A 24420-nucleotide genomic window follows, 5' to 3' on the forward strand; every position below is an offset into this window, starting at 1 on the left:
AGATTACTGTCGGCATGCATTGCTGACGACGAAGCAGCATCTCTCAACCCGACTAGAACGGTTCCCAAGTTACAGCTAGAAAACAAGAAAGCAGTTAAAGAGCCTAGGTGGCGGTGGAGTTCTCTCTAGGGCTGATTAATTTCCAAAAGGGTTGGGAAAGGATACAGCCAAGGCATGTTTAAGAGAGGCGGATATTTTCAAAATTTATTCTGCTACATGTCCATCTTCATAGCAGGAAGTAGTCTGCATTTACTTTTGCCTGTTGTCCTTTGATGATGATGATGATGATGATGATGATGATATATTGTGAGGTTTCCAGCCCTCCAAAAGGCAAGAAGAGGGAATAGTCTTTGTGGGAGACAGCCTGCAGTTATAGCTCTTTCATCCTTTCAGGCAGGGCTGCAAATCATCTTTATATGGAATAACATAGGCCACCCCCATCACCATGATGCCACAGGGTGATCTGGGTTTCCCTGGGTCTTAACTTCCCTCCTTTGAGTAAATAGTCACCTGCTGCCCCACAAGCATTATAATGTAGTGGGTTGGAAATGGCTGATCACTTACCTGTTCCATAACATGTTCTTTTATTAAATTGCAGGTTGACGTTTTATTGGAATTTTAACAACATATCTGAGTACTGACTAATAGGCTTTTAATTTGCTCTTTAAAAGAACACAACCTCTTTAAAGTTATTTGCAAGGTATATTAAAATGTGGTCAAATAAGTAATTATTCCCCATTCTTTAGCTGCATTGTGCATTTGCTGCTTATTAACCAAGAAAGAAAACTGGGCATTTTAAGTATTGCCTGAAGGAGGATGTTTGTGGGATCTCCCTTGTTAAAATGGCACCCTGTAATTGCCTGGGGAAGCACACAGGGCCTTGTCAATCCAGTGGGGCTGTTGTAGAGATGCCAATTTGCACAGACTGTTGCCCCCAAGTGGGTCCCATACAAATGGCCGCCAGCGTTTGTATAATCATGGCAGCTCAACAAATAGGCTGTCATAATTGCATACATTGCAGTGGTACCAAGCACTGACCTCAAGCCCTGGCCTCATCGTGGAGGTACCAGTTCCAGTGGTGGCTGGTTGCCTTTGCAACTGGTAGGGTAGAAGGCTGGGAGGCCAACAGTAGGTGGAGCCATACCCAATGGCAGGCAGAACTAACTGACCAGGCCAGCTCCATTAGGCCTCCTCTCCCTTCAGCTGTCATCATGTTGTTCCAAAGCACTGTGATATATTTCTACGGTACAGCAGCAAATTATTTTATTTTATTTATTTACAAATCAATAGCTCTGGAAGCAGCCATTCCATCAGACTGCCTTAGTAGGAGAGATGGGAAGCAGGGCTCATTTCATCTGCTTTGCTGGGGAACCAGGTCCTTTAGACCAGGCATAGACAACCATGACTCTCCAGATGTTTTGGAACTACAACTCCCATGATCCCTAGCTAACAGGGCCAGTGGTCAGGGATCATGGGAGTTGTAGTTCCAAAACATCTGGAGAGCCAAGGTTGCCTATGCCTGCTTTAGACTTTGCTGCAATCATGCCTGCTAATACAAGCCCAGGAAAGAGAGTTGCTGGCTCTGTCATGATCTTTGAATGGTTCTGCCATTAGTCTGATAGAGGCAATGGCTGTTCCTCCAGAACTGGCACTCTGGAAGCAGCAGTGTTTGCCTGTAGCTGGGCTGAGCTTCCTGACCCTGGTTACTTTCTTCCAGTGACTCACAGGCAGCACCCATGAGAAAGTCCTTTGACTGAGTGGGGAGATAGAGAGACCATGCACTCCAGCAGGCGTTGCGTGGGTTATTTTGCTTGCATGACTCAGACTGGCACTGCTGCCGTCAGAGTGCAGAATTTGTTTGCATGGACAAAGCAGCCATGCAGAGCAATGACCATGTAGTGGCAAGATGTTGGAGGACAAAGCTTTGTGTGCCAGGTGGCCTGTCTGGTGCCCTTAGAGAGGAGTATATGGTCCCATCACCAGTGCTGATGTAAGATTCACTTGCCAGCTCAGCTGGCTTCTGTATGTGGAATGGGTGAGGCCTCATCTCTTTCACTTTAGGCTGCAATATGTCTTTTCTGGCCTTGACTACCACTTACTTCTGCTTCCTGTTACAGAAAAGTGTAACTCTCAAAACAGTGGAAGCTATTTTATTTACATTGTTCGGCTGAGAATTTCACGATGCTTCAAGTTGGCATACGTCTATGCTGAATGCTGTTTTTTTAGTATTCTATCAAATCTAAACTAGGCGTTGCAAGACTTCAGGTCTTAATTAACGAGAAGCTGGAATCTAGCAAGGGTTTAAACCTGGAAGAAAAACCCCAGGGCTTTGGGAAGAACTTCATGTTGATATATCAGAGCAGGTTGTGCAAATATTATCGAAAGTCTTAAGAGGTGAGCTTGTGAGGAATGAAGCAAAGCAGTTTTCAGCTTTGTTGTGATCTAGCAAGCTCAGCTGTTGGACAACGGCCAGGGATCTTGTTTAGAAAATGCGTGTGAAAGTGAAAACTGATAAGCAGCACCAAATACAAAAGAGCTGCCAATTACCTATTTGGCTAAGTTTGAGTTGCTGGCTTTGTTGTGCAAAGCTTTACATCTATACATTTAATAAGTAGATGAGACAAGGGCTCAAAATGGTGCAGAAAAAGACAAGGGAATCTTAACGGAGTAGAAAAATTGCTCAGTACATTTCAGTGGAAACCTTTCTCAGGAGCAGCAAAAGAAGAATCCATAATTCAAATAACAAAATGTGAAGTTTCCTCTTGTGTACAGCAGGCTAGTTTGTACTCATGCTTATCCACATCCCTCCATCACTCACAGAACACAGAGAGATCTTCCACCTAGACAAGCAAAAGGCTTTATCAGGACACTATTCCAGCCAGGTTAAAAAAATTTATTTATTTATTTGTTGCTGTATTATTGCAGCAATTATTTATTGCTGTGTTACAGTAATTCATTTTTTGGTCACACTGGATTCTTTTATACCCAGACTGTGAGTTCTTTTGAAGCTGAAAGTTTACACCAGCAAATTTCTCTAACAATAAACAATTTGTGAAAAAATCTCGAAAGAAATTTTTAATAAAAAATTATTTAAATAAACCAACAAATGTAAAAGGATGCAGCAGCAGGGGGACTTCACATAGGACAAAATCAGCTCCATATGAATGAGCATACTCAGAATAACTTCATTTTTGTTTGCATACATAAGTCCATAATAATAATACCAGTAATAATAATAATAATAATGCTTTATAGATGAACTAGGAGCGTTCAAAGCACTTCAGTTATGTTGTCTCTTATAATCTTTGCTACGACCCTGTAAATTATGTTGGGTATTATTATTCCCTTGCTTCAGCTCTGAGGTTGAGAGAGATTAGTTTGTCTAAGACCACCTGGCGAGTTTATGACCCAGACAAGCTTTTAGCCGGGTTCACAGCTCATGCTTTTTAGCTACTATTCTCCTCTGCCTCTCAAGGATATCAGAGAGGCTGATGTATAGGAGATTATGCAGCATACAATTAAAATTAACATAGTTAATTATCACAATCTTGAATCACTAATCAGCCTCGTTGGATGGTAATTTTAAATGTACAAAAATCTACATGCTTAAAAAAAATAACACCAAACTTTTTTTTAATGATTTGACAGCCAGAATATGATCAGAAACCAGGGAGTATTTCAGGTGCTGCTGTGTATTTGCTCTAACTTTAAGACCTCCAGCACTCACTTTTATGTTCTGGCAGAAGTCGGATAACTCTCTATAAACGCACTGCATAAATCCACTGCGCTCTCAGCCAGCTGTTAATTTTTTTTTTAGTTCTCGTTCCTTTTGCTGTATACCTAGAGATGCCACTGACTTCGGCACCTAATGTTTCACGCGGCACACTGGCCAGGCTTTCCTAGAGCTGAGCTGGAAACCAAATCTTGTCATGCTTCATAAATTATTATCATTTAAAGAAAATTAAAAAAAAACCATGACTCTGCTTCTTTTGTGGCATAGGAAAGTTCCACAGCATTGCGTGCATTTTAAATTATAAGGGTTGGAAACACAGGGGGAAAGTAGGCCATGGCAATGAAAGAGAGAGGCTAATACATAATTGAGGGCTTTTAACACCAGTTTTACAACTTCAGGTGGGCATCAAGGATGTGGTTACAGCTGGACCCAGCAAGGCTGGCTGCAATTTTACTCGCTGTGTGAATGCATTGCTGCTCTCTTTCAAATTTTTGCAAATAGGTGGAGGGGGGGGTGTTAACTCATTCCCCTGCTCTGTTTTCCCAGTGACATTTCCCAAAGCTCCTATTTGCCCCGTTAGGAAAAACATGTGCACTGTTTGCCAATTTTTAGATAGGAGATACACATTAAAGCGTTTCCGTGTGCTGCTCTGGTTCACCAGAAGCGGCTTTGTCATGCTGGCCACATGACCTGGAAGCTGTACGCCGGCTCCCTCGGCCAATAACCCGAGATGAGCGTCGCAACCCCAGAGTCGGTCACGACTGGACCTAATGGTCAGGGGTCCCTTTACCTTTACACATTAAAGCATCTCTGCCCTTATGCCCACTTTGGGCCTGAGAGAGCAAGAAAATGGCAGAACACCTGCGCTGCTGTGCCATCTCTACCTCTCCCTTTAGCAAGCCAGTCTTTGCCCACTATGCAATGAAAGTAGTGAGCAGTGGAGGAAAAGTTGCTGCTGCTGCTGTTGCTTAGTGGAACCAGATGCCAAGACTATCTCGGCTCCTTCACTTGAATAGCTGGCTAAGACCAGCAATTTGGCTAGAGCAACGGTGCTGCAAAGCCTATATAAGTTTACTTGCAGATGGTGGGACTTGCTTGCAAGTGGGGCTTAGGATTCAGGTGCAAATGGTGAAACATTTCCATAGGGCTGCAACGCTTAGTTAATAAACAGGTTTACTTGCAGGTTTTGTTTTTTTTAATGTAAATCAATACAATTTTTTTGGGGGGGGGGGACGACTAACTTCTGTACCAAAATATCTAGCTGACCTTATGTATGCATATTGAATGTAACTTTATATCCAATATAAAAATAAAGGTGATTTTCTCTACTAAATAAAAAAATTCCTTCAGTAGCACCTTAAAGACGCACACGAAAGCTCATACCAAAATATAAACTTAGTTGGTATTTAAGGTGCTACTGAAGGAATTTTTTTATTTTGCTTCGACTCAGACCAACACGGCTACCTACCTGTAACTTTCTCTACTAAGTTTGCAACCTCGACAGATCCACTTTTCTGGTACCCTTTATCAGTTGTCTTATCCAAATATTTCAATAGCTGTTGTCTGACCAAAAGGAGATACAGTTCTGCCACTGATGATTCCAGACAATTCTAGCAGCTAACAGTAAGGTAATTATAATAATTTTAACTAATAGTTATTATTGATTATATGAAACACTACCATCATGGGAGATAGCATTCTTAGTTTTTATATACCATATTTTTCCATGTATGATGATGATGATGATAATTTTAATTTATTATTTATATCCTGCCCATCTGGCTGGGTTTCCCCAGCCACTCTGGGCGGCTTCCAACCGAATATTAAAAACAATACAGCATCAAACATTAAAAACTTTCCTAAACATGGCCGCCTTCAGTTGTCTTTTAAAAGTAAAATAGTTGCTTATTGACATCTGCTGGGAGGGCGTTCCTACCGAGAAGGCCCTCTGCCTGGTTCCCTGTAACCTCACTTCTTGCAGCAAGGGAACTGCCAAAAGGACCTCGGCACTGGATCTCAGTGTCCGGGCTGGACAATGGGGGTGGAGACACTCCTTCAGGTATACAGGACCAAGGCCATTTAGGGCTTTAAAGGTCAGCACCAACACTTTGAATTGTGCTCGGAGAAGTACTGGTAGCCAATGAAGATCTTTCAGGACTGGTATTATATGGTCTCGGCGGCCACTCCCAGTCACCAGTCTAGCTGCTGCATTCTGCATTAATTGCAGTTTCTGAGTCACCTTCAAAGGTAGCCACACATAAAGCGCATTGCAGTAGTCCAAGCGGGAGATAACTAGAGCATGCACCACTCTGGCAAGACAGTCCGTGGGCAGGTAGGGTCTCAGCCTGCGTACCAGATGGAGCTGGTAGATAGCTGCCCTGGACACAGAGTTGACTTGCGCATCCAAGGACAGCTGTGAGTCCAAAATGACTCCCAGACTGCGCACATGGTCCTTCAGGGGCACAGTTACCCATTCAGGATCAGGGAGTCCTCCATACCAGCCCGCCTCGTGTCCCCCACAAACAGTACTTCTGTCTTGTCAGGATTCAGCCTCAATCCATTAGCCGCCATCCATCCTCCAACCGCCTCCAGGCACTCACACAGGACCTTCACCGCCTTCACTGGTTCTGATTTAAAAGAGAGGTAGAGCTGGGTATCATCCACATATTGATGAACACCCAACCCAAACCCCCTGTATAACATGCCCCTGTGTATAAGACTTTTGGGGAAGACTCCAAATTAAGAAAATGGGGGGGGCATACACTATCCGTGTATATGACGACCCCCAATTTTTAACATAACTTTTAAAGAAAAAATCCTAGTCTTACACATGGAAAAGTACGATATATACAGGTGGTTGCAAAAGCTGTAAAGGTGCTGGCATTAAGAGACATCTCCTTTTCTCTTCAATGAAAGAGAATGTGTTGGCTTTGGACTAGATTGAATTAGTTGAACTCACTGAAATCAAATAAGTTATTCATAACTTAATTCTTACTGAAGTCATTGGGATCTAAGTTTATCTAAGTCTGGGTCTGACCCACTGCTTCTTCAAGATGGCATCTGCTACACCAAGTGGAATGTGCAGACAAACGGTGTTTCTTACCCTTCAGAAATGGTTTCATTTATACGTAAATTTATGCTCATTAAATCAATTCATAAGCAGTCATAAATACTTTTTCAGATGCCCTTCTATGCCGAGAAAGGAAGGGAAATGAAGCTTAAGCAACCAGGTTATGCAGCTGCTTAGAACTTGACTAAAGAGTAGGGAGGAATGATTTCCAAACATGGAACAAACTTGTACCCCAGGAGAATCCCTCACTCTGCGCACTGTGCTATCTTCAGGCAACGGAAAAAGCTTCAGATTCCATTGCAACCATAAATATGCTCTATTGGCAGTTAACGGTGTGCATAGCAACCAGGCGTTTGGTTTAGGAAAGCTTTAAAACAAACCCGCAGAAAGAGAATCCCTTAAGAAGGACAAAACTATTAATAGATGGTGATGAGTAAGTAGGAGAACCAGGAGCTTGCAGTCCCTCCTGCTTGATCCCTCCTGCAGTAATGGACTCCCACAGACTTTTCACATTAAGATTTGATGGATGGTTGCATACATTTCAGACTCTCAAGCTGAGCAAATACAGGATAGTGACTTAAAGCGTAATGTCTTAATATCCAGCAGTTCTCGGTGTGGCATCTTTCACCGAGTAGTTCAAAAGATGCTTGTGCCCTGAAAGTTGCACTTTTAGTAACCTAATTCATTGGTAGGCACTGCAAGTCTTCCTCTTACCTTTGTGGGATGGAAATGCGTCTGTAGGCTTGGTTTGTTGTGCACAGAATCTTCCTTGGGCAAAAGAAGGGCATTTTGGCTTCCGGGACAATTGTGGGATGGATTCAGATAACATGTCCCCTTTGATTTTGTAAGGTGTGCGCCAGTGCCATGTGTCGTGTTTCTGTACCAGAATTTTGATTGAGTGTTGTTTTAGTCATGCTGCCTTTGCAGAATAGTAACTGTAGCTCTCGAAGAGCCTCTCAGCAGTGTGTGTGTGTGTGTGTGTGTGTGTGTGTGTGTGTGTGTAGTTAGTAATTCTTCCTTGCCAGCTTAATATAGAAGGAAGGTGCCAAGCAGCCACTTTTCCTGTTCAAGGCCGAGTGAAATATCTTGTGTGATTCCCTGTCATTTTGGCAATGGGGATGCTTCCCACAATGTTGGACACTTTGCCAAATCTCAAAATGAGATGGCTTATAGCACATTTTTAATGAATAAATAAATAAATATGCAGGCTTAGAGTTCTATGTGACCCCAAAAATATTTAAATTCTGACTACTTAATATACCAAAAGAAGTAAGAGACAAAACCAAACCCTCAGAAGATTTATTTTGTTTGTTGACTGCTGTGTCATGCTTCTTTGTTTCCAAATGTAATTTTGATTCAAACACTTTTGGTCTCTTTGGGTCCTGAGGGCACTGTAACCCTTTTGGGGTGGTTCTCCAGAGTCAGGCTCATTTGCCCACCTCCAGACTGCCCACCTCCACCTGTTCTCCAAGAATTCTCAAATATTATGGACAGAGGCTCTGAGATTACACCCACAAGCTCCTTTAGTGCCCTTGGGTGCAGTTCACCAGGCCCTGGAGATCTGAATTCATTTAAATTAGCTACTCTAACCCTTACCACCTCTTTTCCTGTCCTGGTCTGCAACTCCCTCCTTGCATCGTTTTTTCTATTATCACCAGGGTGGGCACTGCTTTCCGTTTGGGTAAAGACAGAGGCAAAGTAGGTGTTGAGCAGTTAGCCTTCTCTCTGTTACCCAACAGCATTTCTCTGTCTACTCCAGGGGTCAGCAAACTTTTTCAGCAGGGGGCTGGTCCACTGTCCCTCAGACCTTGTGGGGGATTGGACTAATTTGGGGGTGGGGTGGAATGAACCAATTCCTATGCCCTACAAATAGCCCAGAGATGCATTCTACTCATGTAAAAACATCAAACAATTCCTTCCCTGTTGCTGAGGGACAGGTCCAAGACAGGTGATCCCTATCATGCATTTGTCTCTCTCTGACAACACTCTTTTCCCCCACTGTGAAAATTGCCATGGGTAAATTTTGTATAAATGGTCCATCGTGCCATATAAGTTGAAACTTGTTCTGCAATAGGGTTGCCAGACTCAATAGAGGATAGGACTTCTGTGCCTTTAATTGCCCTGCTCTCTTTTGAGTCTGGAAACCTTAAAGAGAAATCAGCAGACCCTTTGTTTAATTTCCAAGCAAAGGGTCTGCTGGTTTCTCTTTAAGGTTTCCAGACTCAAAAGAGAGCAGGGCAATTAAAGGCACAGAAGTCCTATCCTCTATTGAATCTGGCAACCCTATTCCGCAATAAATGGCTGGCATAATTTTTATAGGTTCATCTTAAGTACAGTTATTTTAAGCCATTCACCTGGATGGTTTGACATCATTACCCACGGCCAGGCCTCTCTTCCCCTGAGTGCAAAACCTTTCAGCACCAGGCTTCCTGGAAAATGTGTTACCTTGGCTTATTGTTCTAGCTAATGGGCCTAGTTTACTGAGTTACTTCCTTCTTCATTCTTATTGGTGCTAAGAAGCTTTTCAGTCTCTTCCTCCTCCTCCTAATGACTTAATAATAAAAGAAAAATTAAGGCCACTGGCATTGTTGAGTTTGAAACAAAATATTCCAAAGACACCTGGAAAGGAGAGGAGGTGCAGCATAATTATTAAAATTCTGCTTGGACATAAAACCTCCATTTGAAGGTAAAGGTAAAGGTAAAGGGACCCCTGACCATTAAGTCCAGTCGTGACCGACTCTGGGGTTGCGCGCTCATCTCGCATTATTGGCCGAGGGAGCCAGCGTATAGCTTCCAGGTCATGTGGCCAGCATGACGAAGCCGCTTCTGGCAAACCAGAGCAGCACATGGAAACGCCGTTTACCTTCCCGCTGTAGTGGTACCTATTTATCTACTTGCATTTTTTTTGACATGCTTTCGAACTGCTAGGTTGGCAGGAGCTGGGACCAAGCAACGGGAGCTCACCCCGTCACAGGGATTCGAACCGCCGACCTTCTGATCAGCAAGTCCTAGGCTCAGTGGTTTATTGTTTGTCCACGATAAGTAGGGTTTGCAGGTGTCCATTCTTTGTAAACTTTGGATGTCTAAATACCACTGCTCATTAAAACATAAGGGATGCCCACTTTAATGACAGTACAGTACTGTACATTTCTATACCAAACTTAAAAGCAACACACTACTTTTGAAGTTTTGCTGTTTGCGTTTTAAGCTACCGTACTTTTGTGTTTCTCCAGAGATACTTACCCCCACCCCACCCCCGGCATATAATGCTACCTATTCAATAGATTTCTGTTCTAATGAACAATTATGGGAGATCTTTTCCAAATTAAGTATGGTGTAGATTGGGAATGGCTGGGAGTTTGTGTGTGTGTGTGTGTGTGCGTGCGTGCGTGATATATGGAAAAAAAGAATGTGGCTGGTAGAAATGTCTGGACTGTAACTGGTTATTCTTTTGGGACAGGCATTTGTCTCCTTTAATATAACAACCTTCCCTGGGTCTAGTTTGAAACTAGACCAATCAATAAATGTGGAACCCTAGGCATTCAGAAAGCAGGAGCTGAAACGTTAACTTGTTTACAAGCAAACTGCTTTAATTTCTTCCATAGCATGTTTTAGGAGAAAGTTAAAGAGACTGCAGTTGGGGAAACAGCTGAAATTGGGGCAAAACCAGTCTCATTACTAGAGATGGGAAGGCCTGGGGAAAAAACCCGGAAAAAATGGGGGAGAAAACTAGTTTTTTTGTGTGTGTCCCCCAAAGCCGTTTTTTCCCGTTTGGAACAAACAGCTTTGGGGGGGATGGGAAATTTTCCAGTCCACCCCCCCACCACCACCATTGTTTCCACTTTTTCCCCAGGCCTTCCCATCTCTAGTAATGAGACTGGTTTTGCCCCAATTTCAGCTGTTTCCCCAACTGCAGTCTCTTTAACTTTCTCCTAAAACATGATATGGAAGAAACTCATTACTGACAGTTGTGTCACCATGCTGATAGTCCCTTTCACTCTGTGGTCTTCCCAATTGCTCCATAGAAGTAAATATTGACAGGTGAAATGGGTGTGCGAAAACCAAGTGAGGCCCTGCTAAGGTGGGGTGTGCTAAATGGCAATGGGAGCGCCATTTCCTCCTCTTCTGCCCCCTTCCAGCTTAGTCGTTTGAAGGAATGGAATAAAATGGCATATTTTGAAAAAGCAGGGAGGGTTGAAGAGGAAGGCGAGTTGAAGCTTAGTGATGCACCGTAGGGGTTGTGTTTTTTTTCCCAATGGGGGAAAAATAATGGCAGACAAATCAGGATTATATCTGCTCTAAACTGCTACTACAACCTCCAATCAGCAGAAATCTGGGGCTGATGGGAGTTGTAATCCAAAACATCTGGAGGGTGTCAGGTAGGCAAAGGCTGATCTTTTCACATTGTAATTGTTTCTGGCTTTTAATATTGCTGACTCGTATTTTGCAACACGGGTTTGTTTGTTTACCCCAATAAAGTATGGCAGGTGTAGCTAAGCTCAGTGCACACTGCATGTTGCAGGACTACAAGTCCCATCATCCCTGACTATCAACCATGATGGCTGGACCGTGATGGGACCTGAGGGCACAGTTTCATTTATCTCTGGAGTATGCATCAGAAAGCTGAATCCCATAGGAATGCATTGACTATTTTCTAAATTGAATTACTGAGTGTTGGTTTTAGAATAAAGAAACTAAACTTATTATGGTAGTTTTAGCATTCACATCTTTTTTTACAGTGTCTTTCTCATGTCTTTTTTTTGTCATCGATAGATATTCACACCACTGGCTCTTCCCCCTTATAACGGACTTCATTTTATTTTTCTGAGCTAGAAGGCCTTGGGAAGGGAAACCTTGTCTTTTCCCCTAGCCTGCCCGTATTTATTATCTCACCTTACTAATACGATTGCCACTCAGTGTTTTAAAGTTTTAGATGTTTTCTTCTCTGATCCTTTCTTTTCCTCCTCCTTACCATGGAAGGACCTGACTTACTGAATGCTTAAGAGAATCAGCATCTGTTTCTTACCCTGAGGCCTGAACAAAGCATTAACAAAGAACTTATCAAACCCAACAATCTGATGGGGTTTTAAGTTTGGTCATGTCAGCAGTAGACAGCTAGTGCTCAGGAGCATAAACAGTCTGTGGAACTGTGCCCGGGGGGTCACCTTGGAGGAAGGGGGGGATCATTGTCATTTTGATAAATGGTTAGTTTTGCAAAAATGAGCATTTACTCCAGTTCAGGTTTGTGTTTGTGTTTTTTTTTTTTTTGGAAAATCATTCCGAAAAGAATAGCTTCTGCACAGTGTTCACATAGCAGATGTGTATGTTGTGTGTACACCAGTAAGGGAATGGCTGCATCTCGATGGTAGATCACATGCTTGGCATGCAAAGCTGAAGTGGCATCAGAAAGTAAAGTAACTTCTAAAGAATGGTGAAAAGTAAAGTAGCCTCCCAAAAATAGCTTCATTTGACAGATCTACTGAGCAAAGCATGCAGCTGTAGTATTTTGGGACTGATATGAGGTGGCCTTTTGATGTGCAACATTTAGATGTCCCTGCAAAGAAACACAGCTCGAAAGCTTTGTTAATCGAAGACCGAATTTTGTTGGGAAGTAACTGGAGAATACAAGCTAATCCTGCAGTCCTGTGTGTGTGGGAAACGATAAAAGAAAAAAGGGCTGAATGCCTGCATCAAGAGAGCCTCTGTGGTATCAAATAGACTACGAACCTAAGTAAGTTTAAATGTTTTACTTACAGTAATCAGGGGTCTCATTTATGCATCAATCAATGTACAGCAAAAACAACACAGGTAAAAACTTATTGTGTACAAAATATGAAAAGGGTATCTTCAGAAATGGAGTCTGGGCAGGGACTGCTGGACTCATGCATCTGGTCAGTTACATTGTTCAAAAAGAAGAGAAAGGGAGAAAGGAACAGGATACAACCCTTCCTTCCTTCCTTCCTTACTTACTTACTCCCTTCCTCACCAATGTGAGGGGGTGTGACCTAGCCATGTCTCCTTAGAAATTTAAAGTTCTATGGTCCTTAACTCCTTCATTTACTAACAGGCATAAATATGAATTGTTAGGTTTGACTGCAAAATCTCCCACAAATTTGAGACTTTTAGAATGTTTAACTTGACCTTTTTGCCTTCTGAATTACTGGGGCAAACAACAAGAGTGAGTCTGCTTCTTCTTTGAGATGCTATTGGCACCTCTAATCTGTGACAGAGAACATTGATCTTAGAACCGATGCTTAGATGGAAAGAGTGGTCCCTAATTCACATATACACTTTGGGATTGTTACACAAAATAAAAGCTAAAGAGCTCCTCCTGATTTTGGTCCATTCAATGGACAGTGTTAGCAGGTGGAAAGATTCCACAAAATTTGCTGCTGGTGGAATCAATTACCTAGAGCAGGGGTCAGCAAATGTTTTCAGCAGGGGGCTGGTCCACTGTCCCTCAGACCTTGCGGGGGGCCAGACAATTTTTTAGGAGGGGTGCAAGAGCACCATGAGCTCTGGTGGCTGCTTACCTGTGTCTTGCGGGCAGCAGGGGCTGGCAGTGGCAGGACAAAGAGCAATACGCGAAAGGGCTACAGAGAGGGACTGCTTAAAATGGCGGCCGCTTGAGCACTGCTGCTGCTGGCACCAACAAAGCCCAGCCCCCTTCCTCCTCTAGGCAGGACGGGGAGAAGCCAGGAGGGGGGAGGGGAGGGGTGCCACCGCCGCCGTGTGAGGGAGAGGAAAAGAACGCACGTGCTGGGAATCCACACGGCAATTCCTCGGACCGTCTGTGGGCCGGATCCAGAAGGCAGTTGGGCCTGATCCGGCCCATGGGCCTTAGTTTGCCTACCCATGTCCTAGAGGCTGGGCAGTCCTTTCAGAGATTCTCAAGCTCTGGATTTCCTGCATCAAGCAGGGATTGGACTCTGATGCCCTATGTCCCACTCCTGCCCAACACACATAAGACAGAATCTACAGGGCTTCATCTGAGGACTCCAACTATACAGGTATATTCAGAGCAGCATGTGAAGGTTGAGTCAGGTTGTAATCAGGCTTAATACCCTGTATGTTTGCCACTTTTTCTTTTTGCAGCAGCCTTTTGAATAGCTGCAAAAAAGGCTGAAATTCAGCTGGTGAACCTTTTTTTTTCTAGGCATGGAGAAACTTGGTACTGGTTACATGCAGCAGTGAAATTTACTGTTGTAAATTTGCATTGCATTTCCCTAGCCTTGGGACTTGTGAGACGTTCAATCCAGGCCCTGTTTTCTGATACTATGGTACCTGCAGTAGCCCTAGCGGTGGGTTTGGCATGGTCAACACAAGCAGTTGAATCCCAAGTCAACTTGATCTGGATTCCAATACTGTATATGAAAGAATCCTGTGTGTTTATTAGTACAAGCCAGGCAATTTACTATGAGGCAAATAAAATCTCCTGTTGTGTATCGCAGGATGGCTTTTAATTATGAAATGACAGGATGTTTTACTAGTCCTGCAAAGTTTGCTTTTATAGCATTTAAATGAAAAATGTTCTGGGGAGGCACAAAGTTTGGGGCTCTTGGGTTTAATTTCCAGTTCTGCTGTTGACTCGCTGTGTGACCTGGGACAAGGTACTTCAATACATAATTCCAGAGCCAGAGGCTAATGACTTTGTACTTGCATATAAATTATGTAGCTTAGTGAATATAAATGAAACTAGATAGCAGAGTGCATCTGAATTCAATTATCTGCAGACATAATTGTTTGCAATGGGATGTGCTCGTACCTGCCATTTTAAATTTATATAACTTCTGCCTATTCAATGGTAGTTTCCATGTTGGCTTAAATCGTTGAAGTTCCTGCTTTGATTCATTTTCTCAGTCACAGTTTTTCATCATTATGTCTCATTCTGCTAATGGGTCTTTGATTCCACATTGGAATCTTATTTTCAGTCAAAAGCCACTCCAGAAACACCCCCCCCCTTTTGCCTGCTCCTCTACATACTACTATCCTGGCAAATAGAAGGGGAAGAAATGGAGGCAGTGAGAGATTTTACCTTCTTGGGCTCCTTGATCACTGCAGATGGTGACAGCAGTCACGAAATTAAAAGACACCTGCTTCTTGGGAGAAAAGCAATGGCAAACCTAGACAGCATCTTAAAAAGCAGAGACATCACCTTGCCGACAAAGGTCCGTATAGTTAAAGCTATGGTTTTCCCAGTAGTGATGTATGGAAGTGAGAGCTGGACCATAAAGAAGGCTGATCGCCGAAGAATTGATGCTTTTGAATTATGGTGCTGGAGGAGACTCTTGAGAGTCCCATGGACTGCAAGAAGATCAAACCTATCCATTCTTAAGGAAATCAGCCCTGAGTGCTCCCTGGAAGGACAGATCGTGAAGCTGAGGCTCCAATACTTTGGCCACCTCATGAGAAGAGAAGACTCCCTGGAAAAGACCCTGATGTTGGGAAAGATTGAGGGTACTAGGAGAAGGGGACAACAGAGGACGAGATGGTTGGACAGTGTTTTTGAAGCTACCAACATGAGTTTGACCAAACTATGGGAGGCAGTGCAAGACAGGAGTGCCTGGCGTGCTATGGTCCATGGGGTCACGAAGAGTCGGACACGACTAAACGACTAAACAACAACAACAACTACATAGTAAGCCTAGTAAAATACCCACCAAATAATTATCACTAGAAGCAGAAATTGGTGGCCATGTTAATACTTCGTTGTTTATTTCCATAGTCAGTCTCTGACCTTATTTTAGTATATCATGCGCTTGTGGATTTGGGGGTGCAGTGCAAATAGAATGATGGCCCACTTGGGGTTTTGTAAGCTGAAAGACGGAGTGTTTGAGCTGCCTTACTCAAGTATTTGAGCTGCCTTAGGCTGCAGCCCTAGAATCATAGAATTGGAAGGGACCACAAGGGGCATCTAGTCCAACCCCCTGCAATGCAGGAATCTTTTGCCCAACGTGTGGCTCAAACCCACAATCCTGAGGTTAAGAGTCTCATGCTCTACCAACTAAGCTATCCTGTATGTCAGGCATCCCCAAACTTCGGCCCTCCAGATGTTTTGGACTGCAATTCCCATCATCCCTGACCACTGGTCCTGTTAGCTAGGGATCATGGGAGTTGTAGGCCAAAACATCTGGAGGGCCGCAGTTTGGGGGTGCCTGCTGTATGTGCTTATTTTGAAATGAGCCACATTGAGCTCAGTAGGGCTTACTTCTTAGTACACATGAATAGGTTCAGGGTGCTGATGGGTTTAGATCAGGGATGAGGGAGCTCCAGCCTTCCAGATGTTGCTGAACTACAACTCTTGACCATTTCCATTATAGCTGGGACAGATGGAGATTGGGATCCAACAAGATATGAAGGGCCATTGCAACACGTTATACATAGGGCTGCCTCTGAAGACGGTTCAGAAACTTCAGCTGGTGCAGAATTTTTGCTCACTGGGGCAAGGCAGTTGAAGTATATAACACTGATCCTGACCTGACTGCATTGGCTGCCAATTAGTTTTCGGGCACAATTCAAAGTGTTGGTTTTGACCTATAAAGCCTTAAGCAGCTCAGGACCACAATACCCCAAGGACCAGCTCTCCCCATGTGAACTGTTCTAGATCCTGTCAGGTGTTCTTCTTCATGTGGCTCTGTGAGAGGTCCGGAGGGTGGCAACACAAGAACGGGCCTTTTCTGTGGTGGCTCCCCATTTGTGGAATGCTATCCCCAGGGAGGCTCACATAGCGCCTCCAATACATATCTTTAGACACCAGGCAAAAATGTTTCTCTGTAACTAGGCCTTGGGCTGATTAACATTCATTGAATGTGTATGTGGGAGGAGGGTTATTGATTTGCTTTTGTTTTTGTTTTATTATGTTGTGTTCTCATCTTGTATTTTTATGTTGTGAACCACCCTGGGATCCTTGGAAAAGGGAAGTATACAAATTTAATAAATAAAAGATAATAATAGAAAACACTTGATTCACCTCTCTATTCCACTAAATTGAGGCAAATATCAGCTTTGGGGTGGGGTGGGGATTGTTAGTGGGAAACAGCACAGGGAGAAGGACCAATTCCCCCCCCATGCTGTTGTCCCAATCCAGATTTTTCTCCTCATGACATTTTTTTTTGGGGGGGTAGGGGGTAAATGAAGAGTTATGGCCTGTTGCAAGTTGTGGTTCAGAGATGTGTTGCCTCTTGTTTGACCATACACAAACCATGTGTTTGTTAATGTTGGCTATCAATCACAAAGGCCATTGTGCCAGCTGGCTAAGTTTTGTTTACAGCAGCATTATTCAACCTTGGGTCGCTAGGCGTTTGTTGGACTACATTCCCATCATCCATGGCCATTGGCCAAGTTAGCAAGGAATGATGGGAGATGTAGTCCAAAAGCATCTGGGGGCCCAGAGTGGAAGAATGGTCTGTAGTGACTGGCAGTGGTCCTCCAAGGTTTCAGTCAAGTGTCTTTTACAGCCTAAGCTGAAGATGCTGGGATTGAAGCGGAGACTTCCTTCATGCAAGGTATATTCTCTTCCTGCCACCAAACTACAGTGATTCTGCTGGAGGGCCAGTGTGAGAGTGAGTGCACATTTAAACTTTTCCTGGAATGTACAGAAAGCTTTCATGGGAAATGGCTTTCCCCATGGACCACCCTGTCTTGCATTGACTAGGCCGGGGTGGCTACTTGTAGCCCTCCAGATCTTACAGAACTGCAAGTCCCACCATACCTGAACATCAGTGTTCGAAATTCGCCAGGCGCATTTTGCACCTGGCTATCGAACACTTGCGACCAAGTGAAGATGCCCGGGCCTGACTTCTCCACCATCTGGAGGTGCATGCCTGGGGATCCTTGGACCTTGACTGTCTTCACACACTAGCGACACACCCTGTAGAATTATATCCATGACATTTCAGGAACCAAAAAGTCATATTGAAAAATACAACTTTCGAGCTGTCTGGCCCAAAAATGGCAACTAGGCATTCTGTAACCCTGGTTCAAGGAGCCTAAATAACTGAGTTTCTAACACTGCTGAACATTGACCATGCTCACTGGGGCAGATGGAGTTGGAGACCAACTTTACCTGGAGGTCCACAGGTCAGCAGTCCCTGGAGAAGGCCTGATTCTTAAGTAATAGGAGCAACTCTGTGTATTGCTCCTAGAAACGAAGTTTCATTTGTCTGTCCGCTTTAGGAACTGGAAAATAGGATGATGTCTCTCCAAAACAAAATACTTAGTTATTGCTAACTTACCCTCTCTCTCTCTTTCTGCATTCTCCATGGCTGCTGCTATGCCAGCTGCTACCTTTCTGCTGTGAATGTTAGATCTTTATCTCTGAGTAGGTAGTTGTTGTCTGCAGCTTAGGTAGCTGAACAAAAGCTCACGGGGTAAATAGAAAGGTGAGCTGGTTCAGGCCCTGACTTGGAACCTTCCATATGCTTTTAATCCTTTAGCAGCAGTGGGAGCCTTTTGAAGTTTCCCCCCTCCCTTCTTCCACTTCCCCTACTGCCCAGCTGTCATCTCCCAAGTTCTGCTCCCTGACACTGCTGCAGAGCACTCTTCTGAAAGCACAGTCATGCTTTTGCCTTAATGCTGTAGCCTCGGGGGACGCGGAGTGACGACAGGGCTAACAAATGGTGCAATCTGCTCTGTACAGCTGCGAAAAGGAGAGCAGAATTGGGGGAGACAATGCACGTCTAGATCTTTTCCTGTGCAGCTTGCATTGCGCCCATCTCTGTTGTTACACAGCAGACTCTGGCATATCCCAGCAATGCAAAGCAAAGAGATCCACGATATATGGTTCATTTTATTTGCAATTGTGCGTAGTGAGGGAATGACTTACTGCACAGCCATGTGAAAAAACTGCCCAGCATTGAAAGCCAGAAAAATCCAGAGTTAGATGTGGAATGCTTCTTAGCAATGGCTTCTTAGCAACGGATTGCTTTTGGGGAAGGGCCATAGCTCAGTAGCAGATTATCCACTGTGCATGGAGAAGATTCCAGGTTCAATCCCCAGCATCCGCAGGTTAGGTGGGGCGAGTTTCTTGCCTGAAACACTGGAGATCTGCTGCTGGTCAGTATAGACCATTCTGAGCTAGATGGAGCAATGGCCTGACTCGGTATAAGTCTGCTTCCTAGGTCCCTCTGTTCTCTTCATCACTGCCTCACAGGGACAACAATTTCATATTGGTATGGCAAGGTTTGCCATATTGCACTCTCAGACTTCTGAACTCAGGATTTCTTTGTGGACATACAAGAATGAACAATTTTGCAGTGCCGTGATATGGCTTTAATACCTGCTGCAACAACAGGAGTAATGACATTGGACCCCGGTCACAATAATGGCAACATTTGGAATCCTCAAAAGCATAATTGGACTTTGGTACCTGCTTGCCTGATTTAGTGGCGCTATGGTCCATTCTACCTTTCCAAGAGCTATGAATGAGCCGCCATTGTTCCGCAGATTTCTCAGTTTAAGTGTCACGGGAGAACTTGGTTGCTTGTTCAGGAGGGAGCAAGATATTTTCAAGGTTTTAAGTTTTGTACTTGTAAAACTAAGGAAACGGGATAAAGAAACAAAACAAAATGTAAATAACTGCAGAACACTGTGTATTTCTGAGACCTGGGGTGGGGGTGGGGGGGAGGATTTCCAAAGCAGTGGATGTGTCCTCTCAGACAGACTTGAATCTCTTCACTTTGTTGCTTCTTCACGTTCATCCCTGACTTAGCTTTTCAAGAACAGGGTCAATGGAACCTCAGTTGTCCTTTTAATATTAGGCTACATAAATCCAGTAGGCCCTGTTCATATGGTGAAGAATTCAGGCATGTACCAATGCTATCCATTAATATAAGCAAAATGCAGTTACAGTGGTACCTCGGTTTAAGTACACAATTGATTCCAGAAGTCTGTACTTAACCTGAGGCGAACTTTCCCATTGAAAGTAATGGAAAGTGGATTAATCCGTTCCAGACAGGTCCGCGGAGTACTCAACCTGAAGCGTATAAGTGTAATTGGTTCTGGAAGTCTGTACTTAACCTGAAGCGTACTTAACCTGAAGTGAACTTTCCCACTGAAAGTAATGGAAAGTGGATTAATCCGTTCCAGGCAGGTCCGCGGAGTACTTAAACTGAAAGTACTCAAACTGAAACGTACTTAAACCGAGGTATGACTGTACAGTACTTCATGCAGAGCCCCCAAAATGATACAGTATAGCAAAGATCTCTCGGTCTGTGGACAACATAATCAGTGTTATAACTGCAGTCCATAACATAACCGATGTTTACCTTAAGAGAGCCGATATGACGTAACAGGGGGAAAGGGTGTTGGATGTGATCCAGTTCATGCGGTGAACTGGCACAATTTTACCAGTTCTTCAGAGCTCACTACCACCACTGAAATTTCCCTTGGCTTTTCCTAGCACTTTATTTCTAGAATGTTCTGCAATTGTATTGGCATCCTCAATGCTCAGAACCTAAATGGCGACCTTGTAAGAATCAGTTTCACTATTCCTGATATTTGCTGGCATCAGTAAACAATCCTTTATTCCATACAATACCACCTGCTTATTGTTGTAGCAGCAGAAGCAATGAGTTTCCTTGTGAACTTTGCATTGATCACCATCAAATCATTTTTTATTTTTTATTGTAAAAAGAGAGAAAGAAAGAAAAAGCAACCACCTTGAATGGACAGCATAATGGACAGACATCTTGAAAATGTCAAGCTATTAAGAGTAACAGTAGTCTGGGGAAATCCCATGAATACTATTGACAATTTTAAAATGAGGATTTTTGTGCATAACATAAATTTGTATGTGAATTACAAGGAGACTTCAACTTTTCACAGTGGTCACCCTTAACTACTGTTTTAGGAGATCCTGATTAGAGGGGCCATGATTTGGCTAACACTTGGGGGAGATTGGGGATGCGGACTTGTGAATTTCATTAATTTGGAAGTCACTAGGAGGTCAGGAGGCCTTGCTCCCATCTTTTCCCTCATATTTTATGTTTTGGTAGACTTCTGGGTATTCATATTATTGCAAATTGCTTTGGGATGCCCCACAGGAAGCGATTCATAAATGAAAATAATAATAAGTTGGTTACATTTTTAGACTTGCAGTAATCATATGCTAAACTGGGTGACTAAAACCAACTCAAGGTCTATAGACTTCGCTAAATGGACTCACTCAACAGTAACTGTACTCACAGCTTCAGGAACGCGGGTGGCACTGTGATCTAAACCAGTGAGCCTCTTGGGCTTGCCGATCGGAAGGTCGGCAGTTCGAATCCATGTGACAGTGGTGAGCTCCCATTGCTCTGTCCCAGCTTCTGCCAACCTAGCAGTTCAAAAGCACACCAGTGCAAGTAGATAAATAGGTACCATTGTGGCGGGAAGGTGACTGGCGTTTCCGTGCACTCTGGCTTCCATCATGGTGTTCCATTGCACCAGTAGCAATTTAGTCATGCTGGCCACATGACCCAGAAAGCTGTTTGTGGACAAACGCCAGCTCCCTTGGCCTGAAACGAGATGAGTGCTGCAACCCCATACCTTTACTCTTTACCTTACTCAAAGCTTCATAGAGTGTTTGGTGCTGGTCCCTAGTCCAAATCCATCCCTCAGTTGGTACCAGGTAGTACCATCTGCTCCTATTTTCTATAGGGGTAGTCATGTGTTCTGCTCTCCAAGGATGATCCTCTATTTGAAGGGCCTTCCATTCTAAGCCCAGTTTAAAGACAAAGAATCATAAGAGGGGAGAGAGTTTTGAAGTTGCCTGTTAACAGCACCCAAACAGCAGATTGATCAGGCACATCACAGCTTTCCCCATAAAGCATTTCTGTTTAAATTATAGTAATTATTTCTGAATCTGCATCTGTGCATATGATAAATTTGTGCCCTCATTAATTGGTGATGTGTTTCCTCTTTTTGGGAGAACCATAAGTGGCCATACTAATTTGCTAATTTTGATAGAGGAAGCAGGAGAGAGGAAGCATTGAGAGAGGGATAGCAATGACTGTGGCCGTGAGAATTCAGAGAACCAACTTAGTCCAAGATACAGCAACTACTCTCTAATCATTCTCCACCCCATCCTCAAAGTGCACCTGCAAGTAAACGTAATTGTTAACTAGGGGGCTGGTGTGCTGTTGGCCTCATCTGAAGATTTCAGTTTTCCTTAGCAAACAATATGTGAGGGGCCAGCTTGCTCCAAATCAGCTAACTTTAGAAGTTTGATTTGCCATCAAGCAAACCGATCAAAGAAATGCAACGACTTTCAGCAAGCGAGTCTCTTAATGCATTTGGCTGCAATCCTGCTAAAGCTAACGTCTCCTTAAATCCCGTTGATTTCAACAATATTTAAGCACTCTGTGTGCAGTATTGCTGACATTAAGATCAACAAGGACCTATCCCATGTAACAGCTTCTTTACCCTTCAATATTCCATAACTGTATAATGCTGTTGAGTGTCTCCTCTTTCCATTCTTGCTGCAAAACATTTGTGTGACTCAGAATCTTACCCAGAGCCACTGTGCGCATTGGACGGTGATGACAATCCTAAAACGTGTTGCTTGTTCTTCATGGTGTTTTAAGAAACACATAAATGTAATCTTCTGATGGCAACATCCAGGATGAGCGGGAAAGCATTCAATCAGATGGGCGTAATCTCCAAGGGAAGCGGCTGCTCGGTTTTTAATTCCGCATTTTCCCTTCGCCGAAAACTTTTTGTGTGAATGTTGTTTATGTAGAATTTATATGAAGCCAGGGTTTTGGAAATCAGCTTTAATATTTACTCCTAGGGAGAAAAAAATTGGAATCATTAGCGAGCATGCATAATTAATGAATAAATTATCTGAGTTCCCCCCCCTTTGTTTTCCTCCAGGTATAAGGAAATGCTAGATCTAGTGACATCACCCAGCTTGACTGTAAATAGAGAACACCCTGACATTCTGAAGCTTAACCTTTCTAACACTTATGCCACGGTTCCAGATGACATAGAAGGTAAGCTGACAGTTTTTGTTCATGGTTTATTAACTTTAGACGCCTAGCCATGGGTGTGTATGTAGAGTGGGGGGGGGGAGAGACCAGGGCAAACAGACATATGGCCTTGGCTTGTATGAATCAGGGCTTGGACTTTTACTCTTAAATGCATCTGTCCAAACCTACTGGATTTCCTATTGATTGCATTGGCAATTATTTCAGTTTTCAACGAGGAAGATGTTCAAACAGTGGTGCAGCTTAATGATGGGATGTAAGATTTGCATGCATATGAGGCTCCAGGTTCAATTTCCTCCTCTTTCCCACAGCATTTCCTCTTATAATACAAGGAAGGGAAGGAAATCAACCCAGGTACTGCAGTGGTGCTAACATTCAGGGTTGACAACAGCGCGCCAAGATGAACCAAATAAGGGCTATTTTCGATGTTGCTTTTGTTTCCTTGTACCTTTTGAAGCACTTAGAGGAAGCAGCAGTGTCAGAATAGTCAGCCTGGATGTGAGCAATTGATAGACCAGCTTCAAAGTGCTTTCCTGGTTGCACATGATGGGTGTGGATCTGACTGTTTTGATACTACCCTGGCTTGTATTTTAATCTTTGTTGGAAGCCACCAAAGTGGCTTGGGAAACCCAGGCGGATGGGTGGGGTACAAATAATAAATTATTATTATTATTATTATTATTATTATTATTATTATTATTATTATTATGGCTGTTTTCTCCTATCTGACCTACTTGCATCTTTAATGACAGGATTGCCGCCTAGATTCTTTTATATTTTCTAATTGAACTTAGAAAGGAAATGGGTTTGAAGAGTGTATTTTGCTCACCTTGGTCCTAATTTTTCCGATTTGGGCCTTGGGCTTTATAAGGTAAAGGTAAAGGACCCCTGGACGGTTAAGTCCAGTCAAAGGCGACTATGGGGTGCAGCGCTCATCTCGCTTTCAGGCCAAGGGAGCCAGCATTTGTCCATAGACGGCTTTCTGGGTCATGTGGCCAGCATGACTAAACCACTTCTGGTGCAACGGGACACCGTGAGCGCACAGAAACGCTGTTTACCTTCCTGCTGCAGCAGTACCTGTTTATCTACTTGCACTGGTGTGCTTTCAAACTGCTAGGATTGGCAGGAGCTGGGACAGAACAACGGGAGCTCACCCCGCCATGGGGATTCGAACCGCCGACCTTCTGATTGGCAAGCCCAAGAGGCTCAGTGGTTTAGACCACAGCGCCACCCGCTCCAAATTTCCCTATTTACAAGGGATGGTTCCAATTTTCTAGTTCTGTTTCCCCTGGTAAATCACAGGTCCTAACTTTTGTTTTGGGGGCACGTTAGCATGCCTTTTTGGAAAAGGCATGTTGGCCTCCGTGCACATCTTCAGTTTTAGTTCCCTTACTGCAGGTCTCTAAACGTTAAATCTCTCGGTGTGTTGCACATGCATGCAAAGACAGATGTACCTAAACACAAAATCTGAGTGCACTGCTTCATTGCTATCCACGCCTTCCTCTCCTTTCCCGCTTGTTAAACGTTGATGAAAGCGTTTCAGTTTTCATCTGTCCCCTTGTGTGCAGCTGGATCCATTGTTGGCTTCAACATCCCTAGACCTGCCTTTTTCGCAGGGAGTGGAGAACGCACAAGTCGTGCATCTTTGAAGT

General features: G+C 43.6%; 1 protein-coding gene across 3 annotated transcripts in view; it reads left to right on the top strand.

The window, feature by feature from the left end:
* EYA2 (EYA transcriptional coactivator and phosphatase 2) overlaps nt 1-24420 on the top strand; it is a 132389-nt gene that overhangs the window by 24067 nt on the left and 83902 nt on the right. For all 3 annotated transcript variants that reach the window (XM_060277284.1, XM_035122411.2, XM_035122412.2), the window contains exon 2: nt 22656-22774. In XM_060277284.1, coding sequence (XP_060133267.1) covers nt 22666-22774 — 109 coding nt within the window. In that variant the 5' untranslated portion in view covers nt 22656-22665. The remainder of the gene's footprint in view (nt 1-22655; nt 22775-24420) is intronic.

The sequence above is a fragment of the Zootoca vivipara genome, chromosome 7, assembly GCF_963506605.1.
Source record: "Zootoca vivipara chromosome 7, rZooViv1.1, whole genome shotgun sequence".
In the NCBI taxonomy this organism is placed as follows: Eukaryota; Metazoa; Chordata; class Lepidosauria; order Squamata; family Lacertidae; genus Zootoca; species Zootoca vivipara.